The sequence below is a fragment of the Strix uralensis genome, chromosome Z, assembly GCF_047716275.1.
Source record: "Strix uralensis isolate ZFMK-TIS-50842 chromosome Z, bStrUra1, whole genome shotgun sequence".
Lineage (NCBI taxonomy): Eukaryota > Metazoa > Chordata > Aves > Strigiformes > Strigidae > Strix > Strix uralensis.
Genome location: NC_134012.1, coordinates 62,722,849 through 62,748,835, shown reverse-complemented (window position 1 = coordinate 62,748,835; position 25,987 = coordinate 62,722,849). Strand labels below are relative to the sequence as shown.

The 25,987-nt window shown below is 37.9% G+C and overlaps 1 protein-coding gene and 1 long non-coding RNA gene across 5 annotated transcripts in view; one reads left to right on the top strand and one right to left on the bottom strand.

The window, feature by feature from the left end:
- Nucleotides 1–387: 387 nt before the first annotated feature.
- ST8SIA4 (ST8 alpha-N-acetyl-neuraminide alpha-2,8-sialyltransferase 4) overlaps nt 388–25,987 on the bottom strand; it is an 83,652-nt gene continuing 58,052 nt past the window's right edge. For all 4 annotated transcript variants that reach the window (XM_074856122.1, XM_074856123.1, XM_074856124.1 and 1 more), the window contains one exon: nt 388–5,298. In XM_074856122.1, coding sequence (XP_074712223.1) covers nt 5,016–5,298 — 283 coding nt within the window. In that variant the 3' untranslated portion in view covers nt 388–5,015. The remainder of the gene's footprint in view (nt 5,299–25,987) is intronic.
- On the top strand, nt 16,743–24,865 carry LOC141937865 (uncharacterized). Its single transcript, XR_012627103.1, has 2 exons — nt 16,743–16,981; nt 21,964–24,865. It is a non-coding gene; the product is annotated as an uncharacterized LOC141937865 (long non-coding RNA).

The window sequence follows — 25,987 nt, the reverse complement described above, 5'->3', positions numbered from 1 at the left end:
TCTTTGTCTCCATTATGATTTGCCTGCCAGTTTTGTGTCTCCATATACTTTATTGCTTCTGCCTTTCCTTAGTATCCCATTTGAAGAGGGTCTTGATCAGATAATCTTACGGGAATAAACATTCCTACACTTCATGTATCCTTACCAGACAGAGTAACTGATCAGTTTGGTTCCCATTGCTGCCTCCCTTATAATTTGTTGGTCAGGTCTGCGTCTCTGTGTTCTTATTTATGGCTTCCTCCTTTTCTTAGTATCCCCTATTGTGTTGAGAAAGTCCTTGACCAGACACCTTAAAGGAGCAGACACTTTCATTCCACATATCCTTACATAGCACATAGTTGAAAAATATTATTACAACTATGTTACAAAGGAATATGGAATTGAATATAGGAGAAAAAAAGGAAAAAGAATTCTTTATTTTACAGTTATACAAATAAAAAACAATCCCCATAGGTGTACTTAAACTAATATTAACAGTGTCAAACATAACAATCTTGACAGAATACATACCGATACTTTAAACCACAGACAGTGTATTACATATGCTCAGTAGCAATAGTACTGTGCAGGAATGAAGCTCTCTGTAAACGCTTTTTCTTTATTTTATTTACATTTAGAATAATTGTGCTTTTCCCTACACAAAGTAACAGTGCTCTTAAAAATAAATAATGTGCAATTTCAGAGTTATATCCTGAAATACGCTAATCTAGATCCCCATCTAAATCCTGGACATGTCTCTCCCAGGAAAGTCACTGTAAAGAGTGCTCAGCACTTTGCTAAATCAAACACTAAAAAAAGGTACTGAACCCACACCCGGTCTTCTTCAAATTGCCGTCAACTAGAGAAAAAGTGCTGACCTTAAGCACGTTGCTTATATTGTTTAACAAAAGAATGGTACAGTCTTATTACACATCAGACTGTGTAAACTATCCAAGGTTTGAAAAGTTCAGTAGATCTTTTATCTGGAGAGTGGCTCAGAGCTGTAGGAGAGAGAACTGTCCCAAAGCTGAAAACTTAACAATCAAATATATTTATTTATTAATTTTATGAAATATGAAAGACCCTCTGCCACAGGAACATTAACATGTACGTTAATAAACAGTTTACAATAAATTTCTCCGAATGAAATCAAGTTGTTCAATGTAAAGCTGCCACAAGATTTGGAAAAATACACACTCACTGCTGTCTTGATGTAGTTCCCAGTTCTTATTTTTAACATACATTTAGGAACCATAGCTGGCAATTGGTATGACTGATGTGAGGATAAATTTGACGAACACTCACCTGATGGGCATTCCTCAGTTGTTCCTCACTAGGGCAGGTATCCTAACAATATTAGGGATCCTTCTTCTTTTTATCCTATCTACTTTGTATTAGATAGTGTTGGATGTGTTGTAATAATAATAAAGCCTGTTTATCTGAGTTGTGCTATAGGCAGCAGAGGAGGTCTGAATGTATATAAACAACCAGAATCATTCAAGGCAGCTATGGAAGCTTGAACTGTTGACTGCTGCCCTGTGAAGGAAGGACCATGAGGTGAAATTTGTTCCACTGTAAAGTCCTTATACAGCAGCTAAGCCTTTGGTACTACGTCCTGGGTCACCTTTAGGGAAGAAGAGTCATGCAGTGGAAATAATCTTTTTTTTTTTTTTTTTTTCATTTAGGACCTAGGATGCCTCAACAGAAATGCGTGAGGAGCCCCAGAACAATACAGAGCCAGGAAGTATAAGGGAAAGGTAAGAAAGGGAATTTGCAATGAGACCACTGCTACAGCTTCCCAAGAATGAAAGGGCTAACAACCAAGGTCATGTAATCTAACAGGAAAAGCTCTGTGCATATCCCACCTAAGGTCATCCTAGAGTAACCAGTAACTGGTGATCACAAACCTCCTCAAACCAGACAATTTGCATCACAACAAACTACACATCAGGGAGCCCCTGAAGTTTTGGGCTCCTCATGGACACAGATCTTACACAAGACCAATAGAGTAAAATGACTCCTAGTCCTGTGAAAACCTGCACAGTTAAAAACTACAACTGCTACTTGTCTCAGAGGATGGTTTGAAACCTACTACTCACTACATTACACTTCAGCTCAGGATAAAGCTAGGGCAGATTGAGGAGTCATATGCTTTTGGTGGGGAGGCACCTGGTGTGGGAGGCAAACTGGGCGCCAGTTTGAGGGGTGGGTGCTATGAGAAGGATGACTGCGGATGATGGTGGAGACCTGTAAGACCATGGCTCATGGTGACAGAAGAGTGCAGTACTGAAGGTGGAAAGCCTGCAGGAGACGAGGTTAAGACCCAGTTTTAAGAAGGTATGGGCAAACTCTGTTGTCTTGGAAGTAGGTGTTACTGTCATGTCTTGTGCCAAACCAAGTTGGAGAAACCTTGCCCTGTATCACCCTCTTCTATCAAATTTAGTGATAGGACTCCATGGCTTATGTACTAAAGTTAACTTCACTCAGAGAGAATCAAATGTGAAGTTTGCAAAACAGGCTCAGGCCAAATTTTTCTTCTTCCACTGACTTCCAAAGGCAGACTTGTTCATCTGTTTTCCTATTTACATCTCATTGTTTTCACTTATGCAATTACACAAGTAATTTTATTTTTTTTTACTACCATAAGAATTAGTGTCTCCATCTACCTTGCTTTCAGAGAAATAATCAACTGGTTATTAAAACCTTCCCTGAGGTGAAAAAAATCACCTGTCGGTTAATATTTTAGTCTACTTGAATTCCCTTTTTGTTGATGGCCTGACACTAGAGAGAAGATGTTCCTAGAAGAAAAGATAAAGCTAACAAGATGCTGCTCTGAGCTTCTGTAAGACTGGCATCTATGAATTCTTTATCTCAATATAAATTCTGTCAATGTATATGAAATATATTTTGAAAGATCAACAGCAGCAAAACCCTAACAGATCAGGAATAGGCCCAACTTCCATCAAGGATATAACCTTATTTTACACTGCAAGTTTACACAGTGTACAAATAACACCCTCTGGCTTATCAGCAACAAATTAAAACACATTCCAATCTGTACTGCTGTTTAGTTCCTCATGATGCCTTGGTTTCAGAGGTGATCATGTTAGGACCACATCCCATACCTTAGCATACAGCCAAAGTAAACTGTCCTGGGTAGGACAGAGGTGAATAAGGAAAGATGCTACCGTGTCTTAGATATAGCAGAATGAATTTCTATTTGCCATCAACTTTTGGCAAAACTGTCTGCAAGGCAGTGATTTAGCTACTAAATTTGCATAATCACAGGACTTTAGTCATGCATGATGAAACACATGTGAACTTAAGAGGAAAAATGGGTAATAAATGGCACTTTTAGCTAGCAAATGTTTGTGTTGTGCTACATATGAAACTACTCAAGCTAGTTCAAAATTCAATAGATACACCAAATAGTGTATGTGGAGATGAGGACCTAAGGTAGAGCTGAAAACATAACAAGAAAATACCTATACATTGTATCTGCATGCCTCTTCCTTAGCCTAGCCTGACATGAAAATGGTGGAACCATGGTGTTCTTCATTTACCTGCTCCATTAGTGCTAAAACATAGCATATGCAGCCAGGTTTTGTATCTTAGTGTATGCTGCACTGACACTCCACCCTCTCCTACCCTCCTGTAATTTGTGGATAAACAAGAATGATACTCAAAAAAATCACTGTGAGATAATGCAGCTCTGTGTTATTTCAGTCAATTACACATCAGAACATCAAGCTGATACAAAAGGGGTATATTAGCGATAATCATCCAGCATGATTAGAAATTTAAGTTTTAAAAGAACTGCTTGATCTTTTATTTTCCATTTAATTGGCTAGGTCTTTTTTTTTTTTTTTCCTTTAGATGTGTTCCAATGTCACCTGAGTTCCTTTAGACTTTGTGTTGTGTTTTTCTTTCCATCAGAAATAAAAATTGTGTGCGTATATATATTTGAATACATGAAATAATTTCTTTACTCCTGCAGATATTTCTGAAGAATGAAATTCTATATGCAAAGTCAGTAAAGAGGCTTTGTTTTGAGATGCTGAATTCAAAAATTTAAATAACATAAAGAATACATTCCCTTCAGTAGGAAGAAAACATCATACTAAATCTAGACCTTTTCTTCATGGGAAGGTAAAAATGTGTATGAGTAATCTTTGGTACCAAAAATAAGGGCACCTTCTTGTATGTCTTCAAATCCGAACACAACAGAAAAACTTCTCTTTAAAAATGGATCAGAATGACCTCTGAGTGGTTCCATGTAGTAGGTACTGACAGCAGTAGCTAGAAAAATAATTGGGACATCAAGAGTTGTGTGACAGCAGGATACAGCACAATAACAATTGATAAAATATTTGATGTTTCCCTCCACTCTCACAAATATTTTTCCTAAGACAATTTCATAAGAGATATACTTTTAATTATTCATAACATCCTCAAAATCCCTTAAGGGCTCCAATACTTAAAAGCAACAAAACCCAACCAATAGCAGTAAGAAAAACAGAAACAAAAGCTGAGGTTATAATACAAGATCAAAACCAGTCCTCTGACTGAAGGCATTTACTAATTTGTTTGATCTTATGGACTTCACTTTTTCTACTCAATTCCATCATGATCTTTTCTGCCAAAGCCTGGTTGATTTGCTCAAGAAAATATTCTATCCACCGGGGATTTCTTCTGTGGGCTGTCTGACCACAGCATCAAGTCAGCAGTAAGCAGGATATATTTTTCTCCTTTAATTAATGATGAATATGTCACTGGATCCTGTAAACACTACTGAGTATACATTCAAGCTTTGTTCTTAGTGAAAGTGGCACTTACTTAAATCCTTGCAGTCAAGATAGCTTAGTTATATAGCACTTTACAGGTATAACAGCTGGTTATGTACTTCTGATAAAATTCCTTTTTCTGATGGCTTAGTGGGTATTGAAATATATCCTCACTGAGATCCCACTGTCATTCCACAGCATCTTTATGATGAAGTGTGTATTCTGTACTTCTTATTGTACTTTACATGGGCTTTATTGCTGTACGCATTTCCCTGTTGTTAATTTAAGTGCTCCTCTGTTATGTAATACATACAATGTTTTAAACTCTAATGGCATCCTATGAGGACTGGCATTAGAAAAGTACCGGTATTTCAGATCATCATAATAATGATACTTGACTGGTTTTCCATGTACATCCTTTGGGAATGGCCAAAATCCATACAGGTGAATCTCATCACAAAATCTGGTGGCAAGAGTATACATGAGGAGACCAGTGCTGGGTCGTTTAATGTGGACCTTGTTTGTCAGCCAATAGCTGCAAAGATAGAAAAAGTAAATTTAAGAAACTCTCATACAACTTCGTATGAATAAATCCTGTAAACTTATTTTATCTATTATGCATTCGTTTTACACTATAAAAAAAGCGAAAGTTTTCTTCTTCTTTCTAAACTGAGATCATAAATGATGACCCTGTTTTGTCACACCTTTATTCCACCTAGAAGAAAAGTGAGATCTTAGTTAACACGGTGCTGAAAAAAAGCTGGCTAAGGTTCTTAGTTCAGGCTTTAACCCTAACAAGAAGTCATGATGCCTGCAAATACTAGAAAACTGCAGTTAACTTCCTCAGCCAGACAAGGGAACAGTCTATTGCTATAAACTTTGACCTCCTGCAGTATCCAATTCACCTCATCAAGTCAGCCCTACACTGAATATCTGATTGGCCTAGTGACTACTTCACAGATTGCTTGTCTAAATAGAAAGTAAATGGAAATAATAAACACAACATATTAGGAATCTAACTTTCAGAAGTAAACAGAAGTGAAGCTTTAATTACTTTGCTTGTGATTAAGTATATAAAGCTTGGCTGTTAACAGCAGTCTCCAGAAAAGCAAAACCTTACACTAATAATTTTAAAAAGGTTTTGTTTTGTATTCAACAGTTCACAGATCCGACTGAAGCTATGGGACAGTTTCCCTGAGCCAGTAACAACATGTCTGGTTGTGGGTTTACAAGATGCAGAGAGATTTCAAAGAGGCAAATGGTGAGTAGGTGCAGAAAGAATATGAGAACTGAACTGGACTCCAGCATGTAGCTCACAGCAGTACCTTAAAAATCTGCCACCAACATTGTTTCACATTCCCAACCTTTAAAAATAAAAGTTCAGTAAAATAGTGCCAGTCTGTTACTGGTAAAACACTTCTCCCAAACCTGATTCAATGTAAAGTTTGTTAGTACTTTATAGAAACGAAAAAGGGTATTTAGAAACTTAAACCTCGTCATTCTGCTGGTTCAGATAAACAGCAGCCACACACACAGTTGTACTGGTCAAACTGTGGGAATGAGTGGCTGCAAGTAAGCAAGTCTTTACACAGTGTTACCACACAAACCTGACACACTGCACTGTATCACTATATTCTTTGTTAGTTATAGGCTGTGAATTGTTTCTACCATAGCCCAGACAAAGGGAGATAAGCCTTATCAGACCAGAGTTAGCCTTGTGTTAAAGCAGGGTTACAATAAGGTTGGAACTCTGAATATGCAACCAGATTGCCTTAAAGGCATTTAGTGGTGTAGCAGGATGAACACCCCACCTATGAGATAGGATAGTAACAATATGTCTTTAATCAAAGCTTAAAGTGCCTTAAAAGCATCAGATGTTGTGCAACATTAAAAATAACCATCCATTGAAACTGGTCTTTTCAGTTTCACTTTTTGCCAAAACCATTTGGCCTAAAGGCTGATGTCTTTGAATCACAGATACATATGCATGTGAAATATATTTTTTTTTTGTGTGTGTGTTGTGCTCAGTTTCTTTTTTGAAACCTGAAGGACTCTGCAAGCAGAAGCCAGTTCTAGGCTGAATGATTGCTTCTCCAAAGCCAACAGAAGGAATGACTCAGAATTTTGTTTGGCTGTAAAAAGCAGGATGGAAAAAAGCATATTTAAGAAGCAAATGCAATGGGGAATGGTTACATGTACAAATGACAAATGAATTACATATACATTTTTCATTGTTTTCATAAACCTGAGTTTTCAGATAGAGGTTTCTGAGATAAGATGCTAAGTAGTTTATTTCCTACTCTGAGAAACCGCAACATTTTAAAACAAGACAAGTCAAAGTAGAGACTCCAATTCTAGAAGATTTTTTAAAAAATGTTTGCTCATAGAAAAATTATTGAAGAAAAAAAGCTGACCACTTTTGGCACTTCATATCACAGATAAAGCAAAACAGATTAAAAGTGAAAGCTAATTATTTAACTTTTGTAGAAATGGGTATTTGTCTCTTCAAAAGTTGGTACTCACTCTAATCACACGCAGTCAGTCATCTACGTGAGTGTCTCTAGCCCAACAGCAATCAAACCTGATGTACTGCAGGACACAACTGCTATCATCTCAGCTGAATTTCACCCTTTCAGGAATAGGATGATCACAGCAGAGAATGAAATTAATAGTAAACAGGTGGATCTAAATAATTGGAAAGGATGCTACATCTTACTTAACAGCTTCCGTACAGGAATAATGTGATGAAGGAATAGGATGTTACAAAGAGCCTCTCACAATTTTAGAATATAAAAGTAAATCTTTTCTTCTGCTTGTCATATTCAGATATCATACAAAAGGGAAGTTTAACTGTTTGGTTTCTCTTTAAAAATATGAAAAATGAAAAATAGTACTTGCTGTACTTACTATCAAAATTTTGCAACTTGAGATCAACTCTACTTCAGATGAAAAAAACCCACGTAATACAATGAATGAAAAGTTAGATTCATTCAGTGCTCCTCGCTGAAGTTTTCTGGTAGCTACTCTAATATGAAACCTAGTTAAGGCTGGTGTTTAGAGATTGATTGATGTCATATATGCTTTAACCAATAAGCACTTCTGTACCTGCTTTCAGTTTCTGGAGTTTTGTTATAACTTTAGTTTTAAGCCTAAAGATACCCTTCTTACCTATTTATCTGTGATGCACTCATTTTCTGTATAACTAAGGTTACAGTGTGAGGGAAGCAACTTATCACAGATCTGAGAAAGAATCTCTTGTTTCTTGTAACTAATCTCTAGATCTTCACCCATGACCAACTCCTGTTTTTCACGCTGGATATAGGAATAAATTTAATTGACAAAGGAATAAGTGCATTTTGCCATGTTAGAAAATGGAGTCTGCTATTTAAACATCACTAACAAGCACCACTATTAAGTGGAAGGCTGCAGCCACACAGTGCACCACTACAATGCTCCAGTCACTTGTTCTCTTGATATCTATGCTAAAACAACTCTTTTGTGGGGCCATGCTCTAAAGCAGGCTACTGAATTTACTGAAATGTGCCAACGTGTTAACACACTTCATTTCTTGACTTAAAGTTGAGTAGCTTGAATTGAAATAGATCTCACTTCAAATTACTTTTAATTAGATGGCTGATGGCAACTTAGTAAAGACACTGGCAATGTATCATGACTTTCAGCTTAACACTTAGAAGTTAAAAATAAACCTCCAGTGGTAAGGGAAAAACACAGCACCAAACATGAAAAAAAACCCATGCAAGAGTAGAGTATCTTGAACTACCTGAAATAATGAAGGCCAGTTCAGTACTTAAATTAATTTAGAAATGTTCATGTATTTGATTTTTATAAAATTACACTTAACAATTATCAAAATTGCAAGTGGTAACTAAAAATAGCACAATACACCAAAAAACTAAAAGGACACCCTGATCACAGCAGGGGACTGCAAAACTCTCATGAAAAGAAGGTATGGTCAACCAGGTAATGGCTCTTCTAATGATGCCTTTCTTCTCCTACTCCTTTGTTCTGATATTATCTTGTCTATTTTCACCTCTGCTCTTCATCCCAAATCCAAGCATCTTTGCCTCCGAAACTTTTTTACCTGCCTTAGACATATTATGTAGTAAGTCATGGCCACACACTTTAGACCTTCTCTTTCATCCAGTCCAATATGGAGCTCTTTTCTACAATGTTTTCTTTTTAACGGGCATACATGCTACGAAGAGATTTCACGTGATTTTAAATTTTGAACAGTGATCTCCTGCGTGTTTCAGTGTATGTTACATATAAAAGTGAAAATAATCAAAGACATCTTTCAGTACTTCTGTTAAGACTGGAGATAAGTATTGTCAATAATGGATTTGTGCCAGCATTTTTTTAATACTTTCTCATGCTTTAGGCATAAAGAAAATGTTTTTTCCTTCCTTTTTAATGCTACTTTCTTATCAAAACAGAGTTCTTTACATGTAGTTCCACACCATAAATAAAAGACTTGCATGTTTTAATATTCTGTATGTAAAAATGTAATTTTTGGCACAGAGTCTTCTTTACCTCTACTAACATAATAACGAAAACTAGGGTAAAGGAGAAAGACTTATTAGATACAGTAATTTGATTTTAAATTGAGACATGGGTAAAAAAACTAAACATCTCAGTAATTACTTTTACCAGAATCATGGGATCATTCAGGTTGGAAAGGACGTCAGCAGATCCCTAGTCTAACCTCCTTCTCAAAGTAGGGCCCCTCAGCCACTGCTGATGGGGCCTGTCCTCCAGCCCAACCACCTCTGTAGCCTAAGCTCAACTTGCTGCATTTGGCCACTATCTTTCCTGTATTAGCAGGGCTCAAAATACAGCACAGGGCTCCAGATGTGGTCTAACAAGTGTTGAGTAGAGGGGTACAATCACTTTCCTCATGTGACCATCAATGCTCCTGTCAATACAGCCCAGATGTTTTTGGCCCTTTGCTGCCAAGGAATACTGATGGCTTGGTGCTCTTGCTGCCTGCCAAGATGCCCAGGTTCCTTCCAGCAGAGCTGATCCCAGACACTCAGTCAGTCCCCAGCCTGTACTGCTGCAGGGTTTACCCCTTCCTAGGTGTGGAACCTAGGTGCTTCCTTGCTGAATTTCATAAGGCTCCTGTGGGTCTATGCATCCAGCCCAATCATCCATCTAGACTTTCACACATCTGGTTGTCCAGTCAACCAGACCACAATATCTTAACCTGGATGCAAGAATATTGTGGGAGACAGTGCCGAAAGCCTTGCTACCACTGAGGTATATGACATCCAGTGCTCTACCCTCATACACAAAGTACAGGATGTTCATAAAATGCTCAGTTATTTCACCAGCTAAACTTAGTAAAAATGTACAACTCTGTGTCTCTTCATGAAGCAAGTCCCTTTTAAAAGGGACTTATCTTTCTCAGGTAAAATCATGTTCTGTTCTTACACTGACAACAAACAATAAATTCTAAATCCTACTGTTAGAAATGAAAAGGTTGTGTTATTTTCTTGGAAGCTTATTTTCATACTACTATAAGCAAGAAAAAAACCATGACTTTGTAGTAAAATACTACAGTTTCCTACTATCTAGGAGAAAAGCTGATTTGAAAACTATGATCAGTAGCCATCAGTAGTTCTCCATCAAAAGAAAGTTGCACATAACATGGGTGGAAACTAAAGGATAAGAGTGAAAATACAAAATAAACCTTACATATTTGAGGAAAAAATATGATACAATTTAATGAATGGGAAATGTAAGTTAAGCAGAGAATTGCCTGCAAAGGCTGGCAAAGACTTAAGGTGTTACTTCTTCAGAGATGCGTGTGGAGGCTAGATGTGGTCCTAAACAGTGTGCAAGTCAACAGGGCAAATTACAGATACCTTTATTATAACATGTTTATAATTTGGCACATTTGGATGCCAATTCTTGCCATCCCAGGAGCTGAAGGAGGCTTTCCATTCCAAGTAAAGAAGGAGAAACTGGAAAACTCTCTGCCAAGAACCTTCAGCCCTGCACTTGCTGTATCTCCACCAGAATCAATGGGATTACACTGGAAAGTAAGAGTTTAAGAATTTGCTTCTGTTGGTGTCAAAAAACTCTCAGTCTCCTTGAGCTTTGGACTTCTAAATATACATTTGAGTACATTCTATTTTTTTTAACTTTTTATTGTGTCTTTCAATCCTCACAAACATTCATCTCTTTTTAACCTCAGCTGACCTTAAACTATTTAACTCAACCTTGCATGAAAGAAATCTGAAATAAAGTGAGACCAAATGAAAAATAGAGTGTGAGCAGAATATAAAACATTCCTTCTCTGATCAGGAGTAACCTTCTGGCAAAATAATTGCCCCCAGTCACTGGTACAACACTTCAATAGTTGTAACCTATTCTTCGCCACTGGGCTCTGAAACAGGACAATGCAGTACAAGTTACAAATCACCTGTACTGTACATTGGTCTTAAGGCTTGTGTCAACAGTAAATTGATATGATTTGTAATGATCTCCAAAAATGAAAGGAACCATGAAGGAAAGAAGTATGAGTGGAAAAACTCCTTATACACCTGAAAACTGTAAGAAAAGCAATTAAATATGTGAAAATCTGCCCTGATGAATATCAGATACATAAATTTTTTACATGCCTAATCACTGTTAAAAGATTGCTTGGACACTTATATTTGTCTTAGTGTTTATGGAACCTCAATATTTTGGCCTTTAAAAATACTGAATCTGTTTCTGTCAAAGTATCACCTATGGTTTAACCTACAGTGAAAACCACCAGACTTTCACCATATGTAGCAAGATACCTTTACATTTATCAAAATGGAATGTACTACTATCAGTATAATTGCAGAAGAAATGTTAGTTGAATAGCATTTACTACCAGATGACTTCTTGCAGCTGTTGACAAAATTAAACTCAAATAAACACATAAAAATATAGACATCTGTTTTAAAAATAGTTAATGTTAATATGATTTTCTGACAAGACTGTATTACAACGACTAATACATGCAACAATTGATGCCAATCATTGTTACATTAAATGGATGCTGGGGAATTCAAATGACAATTGTTTACTCTGCTACTGCAAAATAGATGATTTCTGACTACATTAAAACATGAGATTGTGGGAGACATCGGCCTGTCAGCCTTGCACAGCCTTTGAATCAACAGCTAGGCTTTGATGAGAAACAGGCCTTGGGAGAAAGATAAGAAACTGCTGAGTTGTGCGAAGGTGGCAGGGGAAAACAACAGATAGCTGCAACACTGAACTGTGGAAAAGTACTGAACTGTGAGAAGTTACCGCCACGTGAACGGCGCGGGAACAAGAAGTTGATTGGTCTGCACAGCGTGTGTTAGAGTGGTCTTATGCTGATAGGAGAAAAGGTTGAAAACTGTCTAATTGCTGATTTGCTAATTATGAAGTAAGAGCTTTGGCGAGAGCATAAGTATGTACTATTGGAAAAATAAACGGCTTTGCTGTTTTCTCTCATAGAGTTATGCAAGTCCTATATCCTCCCACAACATGAGATGTGCTTTCCCAAGGGTGTACTCAAAATGATATGTGTCGTCTCAGATAGTTTAGCTTACTTAACATCTTTATTTGCCATATCTACATATTCCATAGGATTTCTAAGTATAAATGAGACCAGAATCTGGTAGTGTATATTTCAATGGATTTTTTAACTCCTTTCTCTGGACAAGACTGAATCCAAGGAAACATAAATGTTATAACCCTGAATAGCTTGAAGGATTTTATACCAAGCTCTGTTCATTGAGTGGCAAGCTAATCTCCAAGTAAACCTACTCATAGGCACTTGCTCATCACTGAAATTCTGTTCCTTCTACAGACTGTAATTACATGGAGAGAGCATTTTTAAATGGGCTGTCTGAGGAATCTTATATGGTATTTGAAAAGTTAAAATATTAGCATTAGTAAGAAGATAGGGAAAAAAGATTGTGAGAAATAAGACAAAACATTTAAGAGTTACTCAAGAGTGTCTGTGTCAGTAGAAGATAGAGGATGTATATTGCCTCGATTACACTCTCTCAAAAAATACTGTAGAACAGGACAAGACACAGAGAAAAGCTATCAGAAGAATAAAGTGACTTCTGTATGAGGAGAGAGTAAACTGAGTAGCTTGAAAAGGAGACAACTAAGTGAGGATATGGCAGAAAGATCCAAAATTATGTAGTGTGCAAAGAAGGCAAATGGGGACTACTTTAAAACAAGTGCTGTAACATAAAAACTATGGACCTGGTGGAGTTAACTCAGCGGTAGGTCTAAAATAAACAGATGAAAGTACTTTTTTATACAACACACCATTGAACAGTGGAATTCATTGTCACAGGATGTTTTGGATGACAGTGGCCAACTGACTAAAAAGATACAAATTGTTAAAGTTCACAACACAGTGGTGCAGATGAAGCTCCTCTCAAGGGCTTGCTAAGCTGCTGGCCGTGAAAGCACATATAACAGCGTAAATGCTTGAAATTTCCTCTGTTTCTAACTTTTCTTCTAAGCCTCTCTGTTGGCACCTGGCACTGGTAAGACCACAGGCTAGAGAGGGATCTACTTAAACAGACACTTTTATGTTCTTGGACTCAGCGTCTGCCTTCTCTAGAAGATGTTAGCTAAAATAACTTCCTCAAACTCAGAATGAATTGCTTGTGGTTTCATGTCTTCAGTGGGATTAATCACATCAAGATATGAACAATCCTTCAACTGTCCCTCTCAATATATGTGAATGTGTTAATTAAAAATGCATTATTTGTCCTTGTCTTACTGAGATATGCCTTTGGCAGGAGGCTGTACAAGGAATCTAGAGCATTAAAGAATTGAAGTGTGAACAATAATACTGAGAGTGTGACATCCAGCATGGAAACACTGCAGAGTGTGTTAGATCACTTTACAGTTTTAAATGTACACTATTTTGAAACAGCATACACAAAAAACATTTCATTGAAAGGAATAATGTACTTTATGAAGAGCTGAAATACCCCCCAGAATTGTCATTTGCTTTTTACCAAACTTAACTCACTACTTTAATAGTAAGGGTTGTTTTTGTTTGAGCTTTTTTTCCCTTTACCCCCTCCTCTTATATTGTCAATTAAATTCAAATTCTTGCTTATAAAGCAGATTCCAAGGACCACTTGAGAGATTGGACTCTGCCTGGCAATATTCCTTAGAAAGAGAAAGAAAAGACCAGTGATATCAATGGTGAATGCAGTCATGTTACATACCTTGCATTGCCACAGATAAATGAGAACACGGCCAGTAGGAGGCCATTCGATGTCATTGCCATTGCAGAGAATTTTAACCACTGTGAGCGTAGTCTCTACTAGCTATGGCAAAATAATATATTGAAGCTCACTTTTACCTGTCTTAAAATAAAATGGTTCAGCTTCCCTGGTGTAGGAGACTGTTTTGCTTTGCACCATTGCTCTAGCATGATCTGCTCCTGAAACCGCTCTAATGAACTTTTCAAAAATCACCTCAATAGGAAAAGGGTCTGCTAAGAATAAAGAAGAATCAAAATATAGCATAACATTGCCCTTCTCTTGCCAGTGAATTAATTCTCTTGCTAAAGTTAAGACCAGTTAAGCCTATGAACTCTTTTCTCATACATAAAAAGATCTTGGTGTAACAGCTGGAATTCTCCACATGCCCTACATAGTATGGCGTAGGAAGGCCTATATATGAAGGAGAAAGCCTTCAGGACTAATTACCAGGATACATTTAACACTGGGAACATGTCTGAACTCTATCCCACTTCTGCAACATTTCCAAGCAATCAGAATACTTATATTTATTTAAACACACAAACTCCTTTAGTTTTCATCTAAAAAAATAAATTATTCACCTAGGTTTAGAAGGAGATCACAGGATGAATAAACCTCTTTAACCATTTGATAAAAGCATTCACCCAAAGGAACAGACCCTTTCAATCCTCGATGAACCAATGACAACAGCTTTTTATGTGAAACCACCATTAGTTTCAAAATATAAAATGCCCATGCTGATTGATTCTTCAATCTTGATTCTTCCTTCATAAAAAAAGAACTTTCAAAACTGCCCACATATTTTTTGATTTGTCAAGGTTTCTGTTAGAAACACTCTACTTGTTTAAGAAGTTGAGTCTCGCTTGGTTTGTTCCAGCAGCAGATAGTAAACCCCTGCAGAAGAGTCTCCAAGCAACAGGAGTTGCAAACCTCACAAAATAAAAAAGAAATTAAAATGAACCCAATTGTAAGCAATGAACAATATACATTTATTTCTATTCAAAACAACGTTCCAAATAATTCTGCAATTAACACACAGAAACAGCTGGAATACTTACTATGTATTTTTTTTAAAAGCAATTGAAATTACTCTGAAAAAGACTATGTGGGACAGGAAACAATGATTTAACAGCTAGTTCACTTTAGATTTCACTGACAGGAATACTTGCCATCAGTGTAAATTACTAGTAATAGTGTAAAAATGTTTTCCAGAAGGTCCATAAAGAACAAGACTGTAAAGTAATATCTTATATTAAATTTCAATCTTTAGGCTATGTGAAAGCAATAGGAGTGCAGAGACACTAGCCCAGGCCTGTATATCTTTTCTTTTGCAACAGTAAGTTACAGAGAGGATTAAGAAGAAATGTCTGCACGTGCTTCTGTGAAAAGCGATTCATGCAGCTTCCAAAACACTGAACATGTCAAAGTAAGAAAGTGATGTCTTTTTTTCAAAAGACAACCAAGGTGTAATTGAAAATTATTTGGTTTTGTTCCATGAGCAATATACTAATGATCAAACTGGCAACATAATTTATCTGGCAATTCATAGAGATACTAATGTTGGATTATTAAAAGGAATGCTAAAAGATCAGAGGTTAGTTTTGCAAGGAACGCTGTAGAACCAAATGCTTAGCTGCTAGGATGGTAGAAACAAATAATTAACCTTAAACCAATCTGCTATTGTATATGCATGTCAAAAAGCAGGAGCCTAGGAAGGATTAATGGGAAGTAGAGACAGGGAGCTGCTATGACCTGCCTATGTCTGTCAAACTATGAGGAAACTAGGTAAAAGGTAATTCTGGCAGGGGGAGATCACGACCACTGACCCATGGACCACCAACTCTAATTACACCCCAGACTCAAAAGAAGGTGGCGGAGAGGGAAAACTAGGCATGCATGCTAATTTATATGCTAAGCATTAAGATTATGACCAATCACTTAGTAGATATGTATCAGTGTACTGAATATGTATAGATTGGGTGTATAAATAATCGTAGGTTTTGGGACCATGGTGTACTGTCTCAGGACAGGCACGTGTGCAGTACATTCACGTAATAAAGGAAAATACCTCCATTCTGTGTATGAATTGGGCCTCTGCACACTGGGTGATGAAGCCCCATTTTTGGGACAACAATACTATCATTAGCATTATTTTGACACTAGCTGAGTTACAGGTACTCTTAGAGCAAAATATAAAATTGTTTACTGCACTTCTAAATCTATTTTGCACGTACATCAATAGCCCTTTTGAAAATACATACTGATTTCTTTTAAGGGACAATATTAGTGAATGTCCACCCCCGTAACCCTTCGTACAAGTAATTCTCAAGAGCCTAAACTGATTTACACACTGCTGAGTACAGTATGTCTGATAGCAAAGACTTAAACAATTTAGTTAATATACCAATAACAGGACCCTTTGTATACCAATAACAGGCTCCTTTGTATAAGCTTCATACAGACAAGATAAGCAAGCCTACGTGGCGAAGAGTGACCATTCCCCAATTCAGTACACATTGTACAGACAAGATAAACGAATGTGTGTGCAAAGCCAGTCTCGCAATGCATGCATTAGATTTCCTGGAAATAGGCAGGTACTTAACATATGCATTAAATTCCCTGAAAATAGGTGGATACTTCTCGGGAATTATATAAATATTCATTTTTTAAAATGTTTATAATGAGTGTGCTTTTTTCCTTGATGTGCATGTTAGGAGGAGAAATCTCCGATGCACCCAGCGCTGCAATAAACCAGTGTCAGCTTTCTAAACTATTGTTAGGTTTGCAGTTTTCTTGGTTAGGATTTTCAGTAACAGAATTTGGCGACCCAGATGGGACAAGTTTTCCAGTGCCTTGACGGACCAGAGGAATTGTGAGAACTCCAGCATGCACCAGAGTATTTTCGGGGAGGCCCTCCAATTCCCTGGTTGGGTGAGTTTCTGCAACAGCTATCTGGGAGATTAACGACATTGGTCACAAGTATTAGTTGCTCACAAGTAAGTCATATCTGAATTATGTATGCGTTGTTGAGCTATTGGTATTGGAACTTGTAGCGTGCAATTGTGTAATCCATACTACCGAGATGCCCAGAGTCTGGATTTTGTTTGGGTATTCGTGGTAATTTTGAAATTGTAAAATGGGAGCTGGATAGGCTACTGAAGGGGAAATTCTTAAGTGCTCTCCCTTGGAATGTATATTAAAACACTGGAGCAAGTTTGGGGGCAACCCCCTCACTTGGAAAAAGTTAATAGAATACTGTAATCATTGGTGGCCTTGTATACTTTAGATGATCAGAAGAAACGTTCTAAGAATGGAAGTATAAACTATAATACAGTGTTACAATTAATGATGTTTTGTAGATGCAAAGGAAAATGGGATAAAATGCTGTATGTGAATTTGTTCTTTGTATTATGGGTTAATTATGATATACGTAAGGAGTGTGGCTTGACTGCAAGTGGAAGTGGTCTATTAGCACTAGAAGCAGAAAATAATATACCGCCTAAGCACTGTTGCTCGGTATGTAGCATCAGCAGGTGATGCAACAAATATGAAGAGAAATGGGGAGAAGAGGAAGAGAACGTTGAGAGGTTGGTCGGATCAAGAAAGGGCAGAGGGGCAAGGACAAATAAGCAGGAAATTGCACCACAAGGCAAAAGGGGTGAGAACAAAAGACAAAGGGAACAAGCGAACAAAAGACAAAGGGAACAAAGGAATAGAGATTTGGGTAGTTCCTATGAGGAGGAAGGTTTCAGTCCGATGGCAGGTAGGTCTAGGCAGGGAAATGCTCAGAACATACAAGCCCCTCTCAGGCAAGCGGTAGGAACAGACAGACCACTTTGGGTAAAGATGCCATTTTCAGTATCAGATTTAAATGCTTGGAAGGAAATGGCAGGCATATATAGGGAGGACCCCAAACAGGTGGCAACAGTTATGGAAACTAGTTCAAGAATCATGATCTGGATTGGAAAGATCTGCAAGTTATCTTAAAACACTTAGTGTCTTATGAGGAAAGAATAATTATTATGGCCAAAGTTAGAGAGGAGGTGGACCAAGTGCATATTCAAGTCGCACAAGAAGGATGGATAGAGGATAATTTTTCTCCCAACAACCCTAGCTGGGATCCCAACATCCCTGCTCAAAGGTTATTATTAATCGAATACCAACAATTTTGTATGGTGTTTGGAATGCTATTCCAAAGTCAAAGAATTGGTCTAAATTGTATCAGGTCATCCAAGGAAAGAATGAGGATCCCTATTCTTTCTTTGAAGACTAATGGAGGCTACAAGGAAATATATTGATTTGAATTCGTAGAATGAGGTGAATGGTGTCTTGTTGGTCCACATTTTTATGGGACAATCTAGTGTCTGGAAAGTATATAACAATAGGGAAAAGGTGGAGAAAGAAAAACAGAGAAAAGAGAAGCTTAAAGACAGTAAGATAATGGCAGCAGCCATAGTACAGCAAACTGGTAGGGTCAGAGGACAGGGCTATCAGGGCCTGAGGGGAAGAAGGCTTCCTGGTGGAGCACAAAGGGCCGGAATACCATTAGAAAAGGAGCAGTGTGCTTTCTGTAAGCAGAGACAACACTGGAAAAGGGAATGTCCATAATCAAGGTAGCAGGGCCTTGAGGAAATGCCAAGGCAGTCTGTTAACATGGTGATATTAGATTCAGACTGAGGAGGACCGAGGGAAGAATCAGAAGCCTCCCCAGCAGAACCCTGGTTATAGTAAGGTTAGGAAATGAGAAAGTAAAATTTTTAGTAGATACAGGGGCTACTTATTCAGTATTAAATACATGCAAGGGTAATTTCAGTAATCAAAGAATGTCAATTATTGGTGTCACAGGGCAGAAAGAAAATTGGCCATTTTTCCAGCCTTTGAAGTTTGGAATTAGGAAAAGGGTGTTAACCCATCAACTTCTTTATATATCAGATTGCCCTATGCCGCTATTAGGACGGGATATATTAATTGAATTAAATGCAGAAATTACTTTTGAAAAAGGAAAAATCCAAAACCACATTCCTGAAGATAAAGCTTTGGATGCCAAAGTCTCCATGTTACAGAAGGAAGCTGTGTTACAGGAGATACCAGAAGAAACTGAAAACGCTGTGACATCTCTCGTACAGGCTTCAGGAATATTAGGATGATCCCGAGCAGCAGAACTGGTAATCATCCAGTTGAAACCAGATGCCAGACCCGTAAGACAAAAGCAGTACCCAATTAAACTAGAAGCAAGAAAAGGATTAGAACCATTAGGTTCTAATTGTATTGTAGGACAATTAGTGAATTTTGGATTATTAAGAGAACACCAGTCAGAATACAACACCCTGTTACTGCCAGTTAAAAAGCTGCATTCAGAAGACTATAGATTGGTTCAGGACTTAAGGGCTACAAATCAAATTGTGCAGGATGTCCACCTGGTAGTGGCAAACCCGTATACTCTTTTGGCCACCCTGAAGGAAACAGATAAATGGTTTACTGTATTGGATCTGAAAGATGCATTCTTTTGCCTTCCACTGGCAGATGAAGAGTCAGGAACTGTTCAGGTTTGAATGGAAAAGCCTTACAACTGGTAGAAAAACTCAACTGAGCTGGACAGTATTACCACGAGGATTTAAAAATAGACCTACAACCTTTGGAAATCAATTAGTCAAAGAATTAGAGGGCTGGCAAAAGATGCATGAAAACATCACCTTGCTGCAGTACATAGATGACATGATACTAGCAGCAAGTCAAAAGGAGGATTCATACAAATGACAATAGACCTTCTAAACATTTTGGAACTACTGGGGTTCAAGGTGTCCTGGAAAAAGGCACAGATTGCCCAGCAGTAAGTAACATATTTGGGGTTCACAATTTCCCAGGGCAAGCGTAGTCTTGGAACTGAAAGGAAAGAGGCTTTCTGTGAAATCCCAGAACCTAAATCAAAACAAGGGCTCAGAGCATTTCTCAGAATGGCCAGATGGTGTCATCTATGGATAATGAATTTTGGACTCACTGCCAAACCCCTATATGAAGCTGTAGAAGGGCAAGGAAACCTCCTTGTTTGGACTCAGGAGTGCAGGGATGTGTTTACAAAATTGAAACAGGCCTTAATGAGTGCTCTGGCTCTAGGCCTCCTGATTTAGAAAAAACATTTGAACTACTCATACATGAGAGTCTGCATATTGCCTTAGGTGTGTTGGCCCAGAGACTGGGATTGTGGAAAAGACCCATGGGGTACTTTTCAAAACAACTAGACAAAATCAACAAAGGATGGCCAGCATGTCTCCGAGCAGTGGTGGCTACAGTACTACTGATCCAAGAGGCCTGAAAATTGACACTCGGGCAAAAGCTAATTTTATTTGTGCTCATGCAGTTACAGCAGTTCTGGAACAAAAAGGACACTGGTTGTCACCAAGCCAGATGCTGAAATATCAAGCCATTTTTTGAAGCAAGATGATGTGGAGCTGAAAGTAACTACAATCCTGAATCCAGTGACCTTTCTAACCACTGATCTTGGTGGAGAATAAACTCACGGTTGTTTGCAAACAATGGAGCTGATATACTCCAGCAGAGAAGACTTGAAAGACATGCGAATGGAAAAGGAGACTGGGACCTGTTTATAGATGGTAGCAGCTTTATGCAGGTAGGAATGCAGAAAGCAGGATACATAGTGGTAACCATGGAGGAAGTAATTGAGGCCAAAGCTCTCTTATCTAACACTTTGGCCCAGAAAGCAGAGCTCATAGCCTTACTAAGAGCATTAGAGCTGTCAAAGGACAAAACTGTTAATATATGGACAGATTGAAAGTTTGCCTTTCTCGATGCTCATGGGACCGTTTGGAAAGAAAGGGGACTCTTAACATCTCAAGGATCCCCAGTCAAATACAGGCCAACGATCCAACAATTATTACAAGCAATTAATCTACCTAGACTAGTGGCATTGTAAGGCGCATCAATGCAGAAATAGTCCAGCAGTGCATATAGGAAACTGTATGGCAGATAAAGCTGCAAAAGAATCAGCAGGAAGTCAAATATTGCTAGTTTTGCCGGAAACTGGGACCTAAGAGTCTGCAGTATGCACCAGAAGACAGCCAATTGGTTAATCTATTAAAGTCAAATAAAAATCAAGAAGTGTGGTGGGTGAATCCTTCACATCTAATAAGTTACACAGGAAATTATGCATGAATTGGCTAATAGACCACACCAAGAAACTCACTGGGGAATTAAGGCAATGGTAGAGGCATTGAAAACACAAGTGCTAAGTGTATAAATGACTGGAATGGCCAAAAACATAGTGAAGAAATGCGAATTATGCTAGAAGAACAATCCTCACTTACCCTGAAGACCTTTACCAGGGGTGACAAAGAGAGGAAAGAGTCCAGGAGACTACTGACAAATAGACTTTTCCGAATTACCATGGCAAAATGGATACCAGTATCTTTTGGTAATGACAGATACTTTCTCAGGCTGGCTGGAAGCTTTCCCTTATCATACCAACAAGGCAAAAGAAGTAGCAAAGTGTTACTTAAGGAAATAATACTGAGATTTGGGGTACCTATAGGATAGGGGTTCACACATCACAGCAGAAGCCGTTTAAAGTTTAGCTAAAGCATTAGGGGTAAAATGGGATCTCCATACCCCATAGAGACCTCAATCAAGTGGGAAAGTAGAAAGAATGAATCAAAGCCTAAAAAGACAGATAAGTAAAATTTGCCAAGAGGCTCAGATAAAGCAGCTGGATGCTTTATGCTTAGCTTTGCTACGAATACGCATCTAGCATAGAACGAAAGAAAAGGTTAGTCCATTTGAAATCATATATGGTAAACTTTATTAGGTGACAGAAAGAGGAGTTAATCTGAAATTGTAAGGAAACATTACCTGAAAGAGTATGTTATGTCTCTAGGAAAGGTTCTGTCCTCTCTCCACAGGTATGTCACTGTGAGCACACTGCTATCCCTGGACATGCCTGTGCATCCATACCAGCCCAGAGAATGGGTGTATCTGAGGATGTGGTCAGCCAAACTGTTGAAGGAAAAGTGGAAAGAACCCTTCTAGATTTTACTCACCACCTACACAGCTGTCAAACTCGAAGGAGTCACTCCATGGATACATCACAGCAGGATTAAGACAGCTGCATCACCAAAATGGGCTGTCAAACAATAAGGACCTTTATGCTTAAAATTAACTCAGGAATTATGAAGTTCTGAGTTGTATTGCTTGCAGATCTGCTGAGAAGTTTAAGAGTTGGTGAAGACAGAGAGACCAGTGCAGACCTACATGAAAACTTAATTCTAACTTTAATACTGGAATTTGGTAGAATGTGTAATCTTACTAATGTTACAGCATGCATCCCGATTCCTCATTCGGCTAGACAACCTATAACCTGGGGCATCATTACCAGTCAATATGTCCTCCCTGAAAGAATGGCAAAATATTACTGACACAGTTAAAAAGGCAGGTCTTAGACACTATATAAATCCCAAGGGCAGGTGTCACAAACAGCAAGACTTGCAGACTCCCTCTAAGGAAACCATAGGCTGGCATGTGACTACTGGGGACTGTCAACATAATGAAGTTTTGCTCCTGAATGGAGAAAAATTATGTTGGAACTATGATACGAATGTCATTGCCCCGAGTGTCACAAATGAGACTACTATCCCTGAATGTTTAAACCTTAAAAAGAAACTCAAACCCTGGACCAGACCAGCTGAAGGGGATTGCAAATATATAGGAAATGTAGATTGGTGTTTTAATTGGGGCATGAAACCAATTTATATAAGCAAAGCCAACTGGAGGTGCCCCAATGTTTTAAATCATAGTAAATTCTTGATCCTAAATTCTACTTTGATAATGACGGAATACTGCAAGAAATACAATTTTTTAAATTAAGACTGTAGAAAAGAAATTCCGCCTCCAGGTTACAAGACACGGGTCACGTCGGATGGATACTGGACTACCTGACTGTGACTTAGTACAGTAACTAGACAAATAACTTTAGGATTATTGACCCTATGTTGTACACAGAAAAAGAGTCCAATCAAAGCCCAATACTGGGGAGAAATTAAGAGACACTGAAACAGAAAAAGACCTTGATACTTGGACAGGGCATTCCACAGCAGTACAATTTGACTGGGGATTCCAAAGTTTCTTATTACCAGGACCAATGGCTTTAGAAAATCGAATACTGATAAAAAATTTGACTTGGCAAGTAGAAACTTTGTCAAGAGCCACTGAAAAAGGATTCCAAATTATTAATAAACACGTCTAAGCTAATACTAAAATGACTTTACAAAATAGACTAGCCTTAGACTTGCTATTAGTTGAAGAACAAGGGGTGTGTGGATATCTTAAGTTAGACAAAGAACAGTGCTGTATCCACATCACAAACATCACCTATAACCTGCTAGAACCATTAAATAAATTGAGAAAAGTAGCAGAAGACAGCAGAGTGATCAGGGATGCAGCAGAAAATACTTGGCTCAACAAAATCTTCCCAGGATTAGGCAGATGGTCTCTAAAAGGACGGTGAGCCATGTTGTTGGAAGGAATAATTTGTGTAGTTATAATTATAGTTGTTACAGGAATCTGCATAGGTTGTACTAAGAGAACCATTGAGAAAAATACATGGAAGTAGTAAGAAAATCTAACTACTTCTGAAGGAGGGATCGATACCAAAGACTTAAACGATTTAGTTAATATACCAGTAACAGGCCCCTTTGTATAAGCTTTGTACAGACAAGATAAGCAAGCCTACATGCTGAAGAGCGACACTTCCCCAATTCAGAATGCTTTGCACAGACAAGATAAGTGAGTCTGCGTGCACAGAGGCAGTCTCATAATGCATGCATTAGATTTCCTGGAAATAGGCAGGTACTTAACATATGCATTAGATTCCCTAGAAATAGGTGGGTACTTCTTAGGAATTATATAAATATTCAGTTTTTTAATGTATATAATGAGTGTGCTTTTTTCCTCCATGTGCATGTTAGGACAAGAAATCCCTGATGCATCCAGTGCTGCAGTAAACCAATGTCTGCTTTCTAAACTATCATTTGGTTTGGAGAGTCTTCTTGGTTAAGATTTTCAGTAATGTGTCCATACCATACCCATTACAGTAATGCTCCAGTCCATTTTAATCTGAAAAACATGTGCTTTAAGACCCTCCCATGACATAAAGAGCAGTAAAAGAGAATGATCAGGACATTTACTTAACAAATGTCTTCTGATGCAAACTGAGAACACTAATGTAGAGACATTCAGTGACAACTATTGACTTAAAAGGTAACAGATACAGTCTCCAAGATATTTCCTGAAGACTGCAATTAGCATGTTTAAGCAATTCTTTGAGGTCTCTCACTAAAACTGCCTTACTGTACTTGAAAAAGCAACAGCACTGTTTCTTTAATACTGAAAGCGATGACCCTTGATTCTCATCAGAGACTACATATCTGTCTAGAACAGAGATCATGAGAAAGATGCCAACACTTGCCTGGTAGCATAGGCTGGGTTTAGCGGTCATCAGATAAGAATGACTGCAAATCTGATGACAGCACAACAGCTAGGACTTGACTTGCCATTGTCATGCTTTCATTGTGATTATAAAGAACAAAGTGAAAAAGATGGCAAAGAAGCAATAAATAGTGCATGTGTGTGCTTGTATGTAAGACAGTGAAATAGCAGTTTTGATGCAGAATCTCTAGGAAACAGCTACGTATTTTTCAGGACAAGGAAGACGAAAATCAAAGCAATTGAACAATAACATTTTAAATGTATTGTGATAAATATTATCTTATCTGAAGAACCAGATTGGAAATAAAGATCACTAGAGAAGCTTGCAGAATGAAACTGTTTTTAACCCAATGCTATTATTAAGAGACTGGGCTTGGTAGAAGGATCATTATGTCCATGTTTCCTCCACCCACTTCACAATAACCATCTTCTCATAGCCTTACTGGCCAGGCTGGAATGCATGCATATCCTCTAATGTTGACATATTATTTTTAAGACCTACCTAACAAGTTCTTTTGTGAATCTGAGATCCTGTATTAGAATTCCTTAGGTCCTAAACTTTGGTCCATTCAACATTTCCTTAACAGTTTCAGGAAGCCAAGGTCACTTTTGTTAATTTATTTTCAGTAGAAGGGCTTTTTTTCTTGCTTATCATTGGTCTTCCAGATCATTTATTCACTGCCATCTACAATTAGCCACACAGTATTTTTTCAATGGTGCGGGAAAATGTATCTTCTCTGACATTACTTTCATGTTTATCTCACAGTGCAAGTCATATTCATGACAACTTTTAAAATAAGTTTGCTGAGCAAACCTTTTGCTGATATATATAGGACACCTTACTCCTCAGGCTGCGCTTAACTGCTCAGCATTCTTACAGAAAAACCTGAATAAGGCTTTTCACAGCTCCTTTTCACCTCTTTTCTCGAAGTGTTCAAGCTTCTGGGAACACACTTAATCACTTTTCACCTTGACTTTTAAGCCACAGGAGAAGTGGAGAGTAGAGACTACTTAGGTAGCTACTGAAAATAGCAAAGAATATCCATACATATATTTTTTAAAGCCACTTAAGCCCTTAGGAATCCATTTACACCAAAAAGAGTGCTGAATCTTTGTCAGTAAACCTGGTTAGTCTTCTGTGGCATAGCAATTTAAACACTTATCCTTGCTTCAGAGTCATGGAAGTCATCAGCTGACACTCATTCTAGCACAGTATGTTCCTCTGGTGACCATTTTTAAGAGTGAAACATATCTTCATTTTAAAAGATGTTAGTTATAAATTATTTAGAGATCACAAATGCAGTAGATGTGCACACAGGTACATAGCAAAGGTGCAGTAAAACAGACCTAGAGTACATTTTACAGACTAAGAAAGCTAACAGATAAACTTCTGGAGAAAAGGTTTTCCTTTCTGGCAAATCAGCTCCTTCCTGAGGTCTGGTG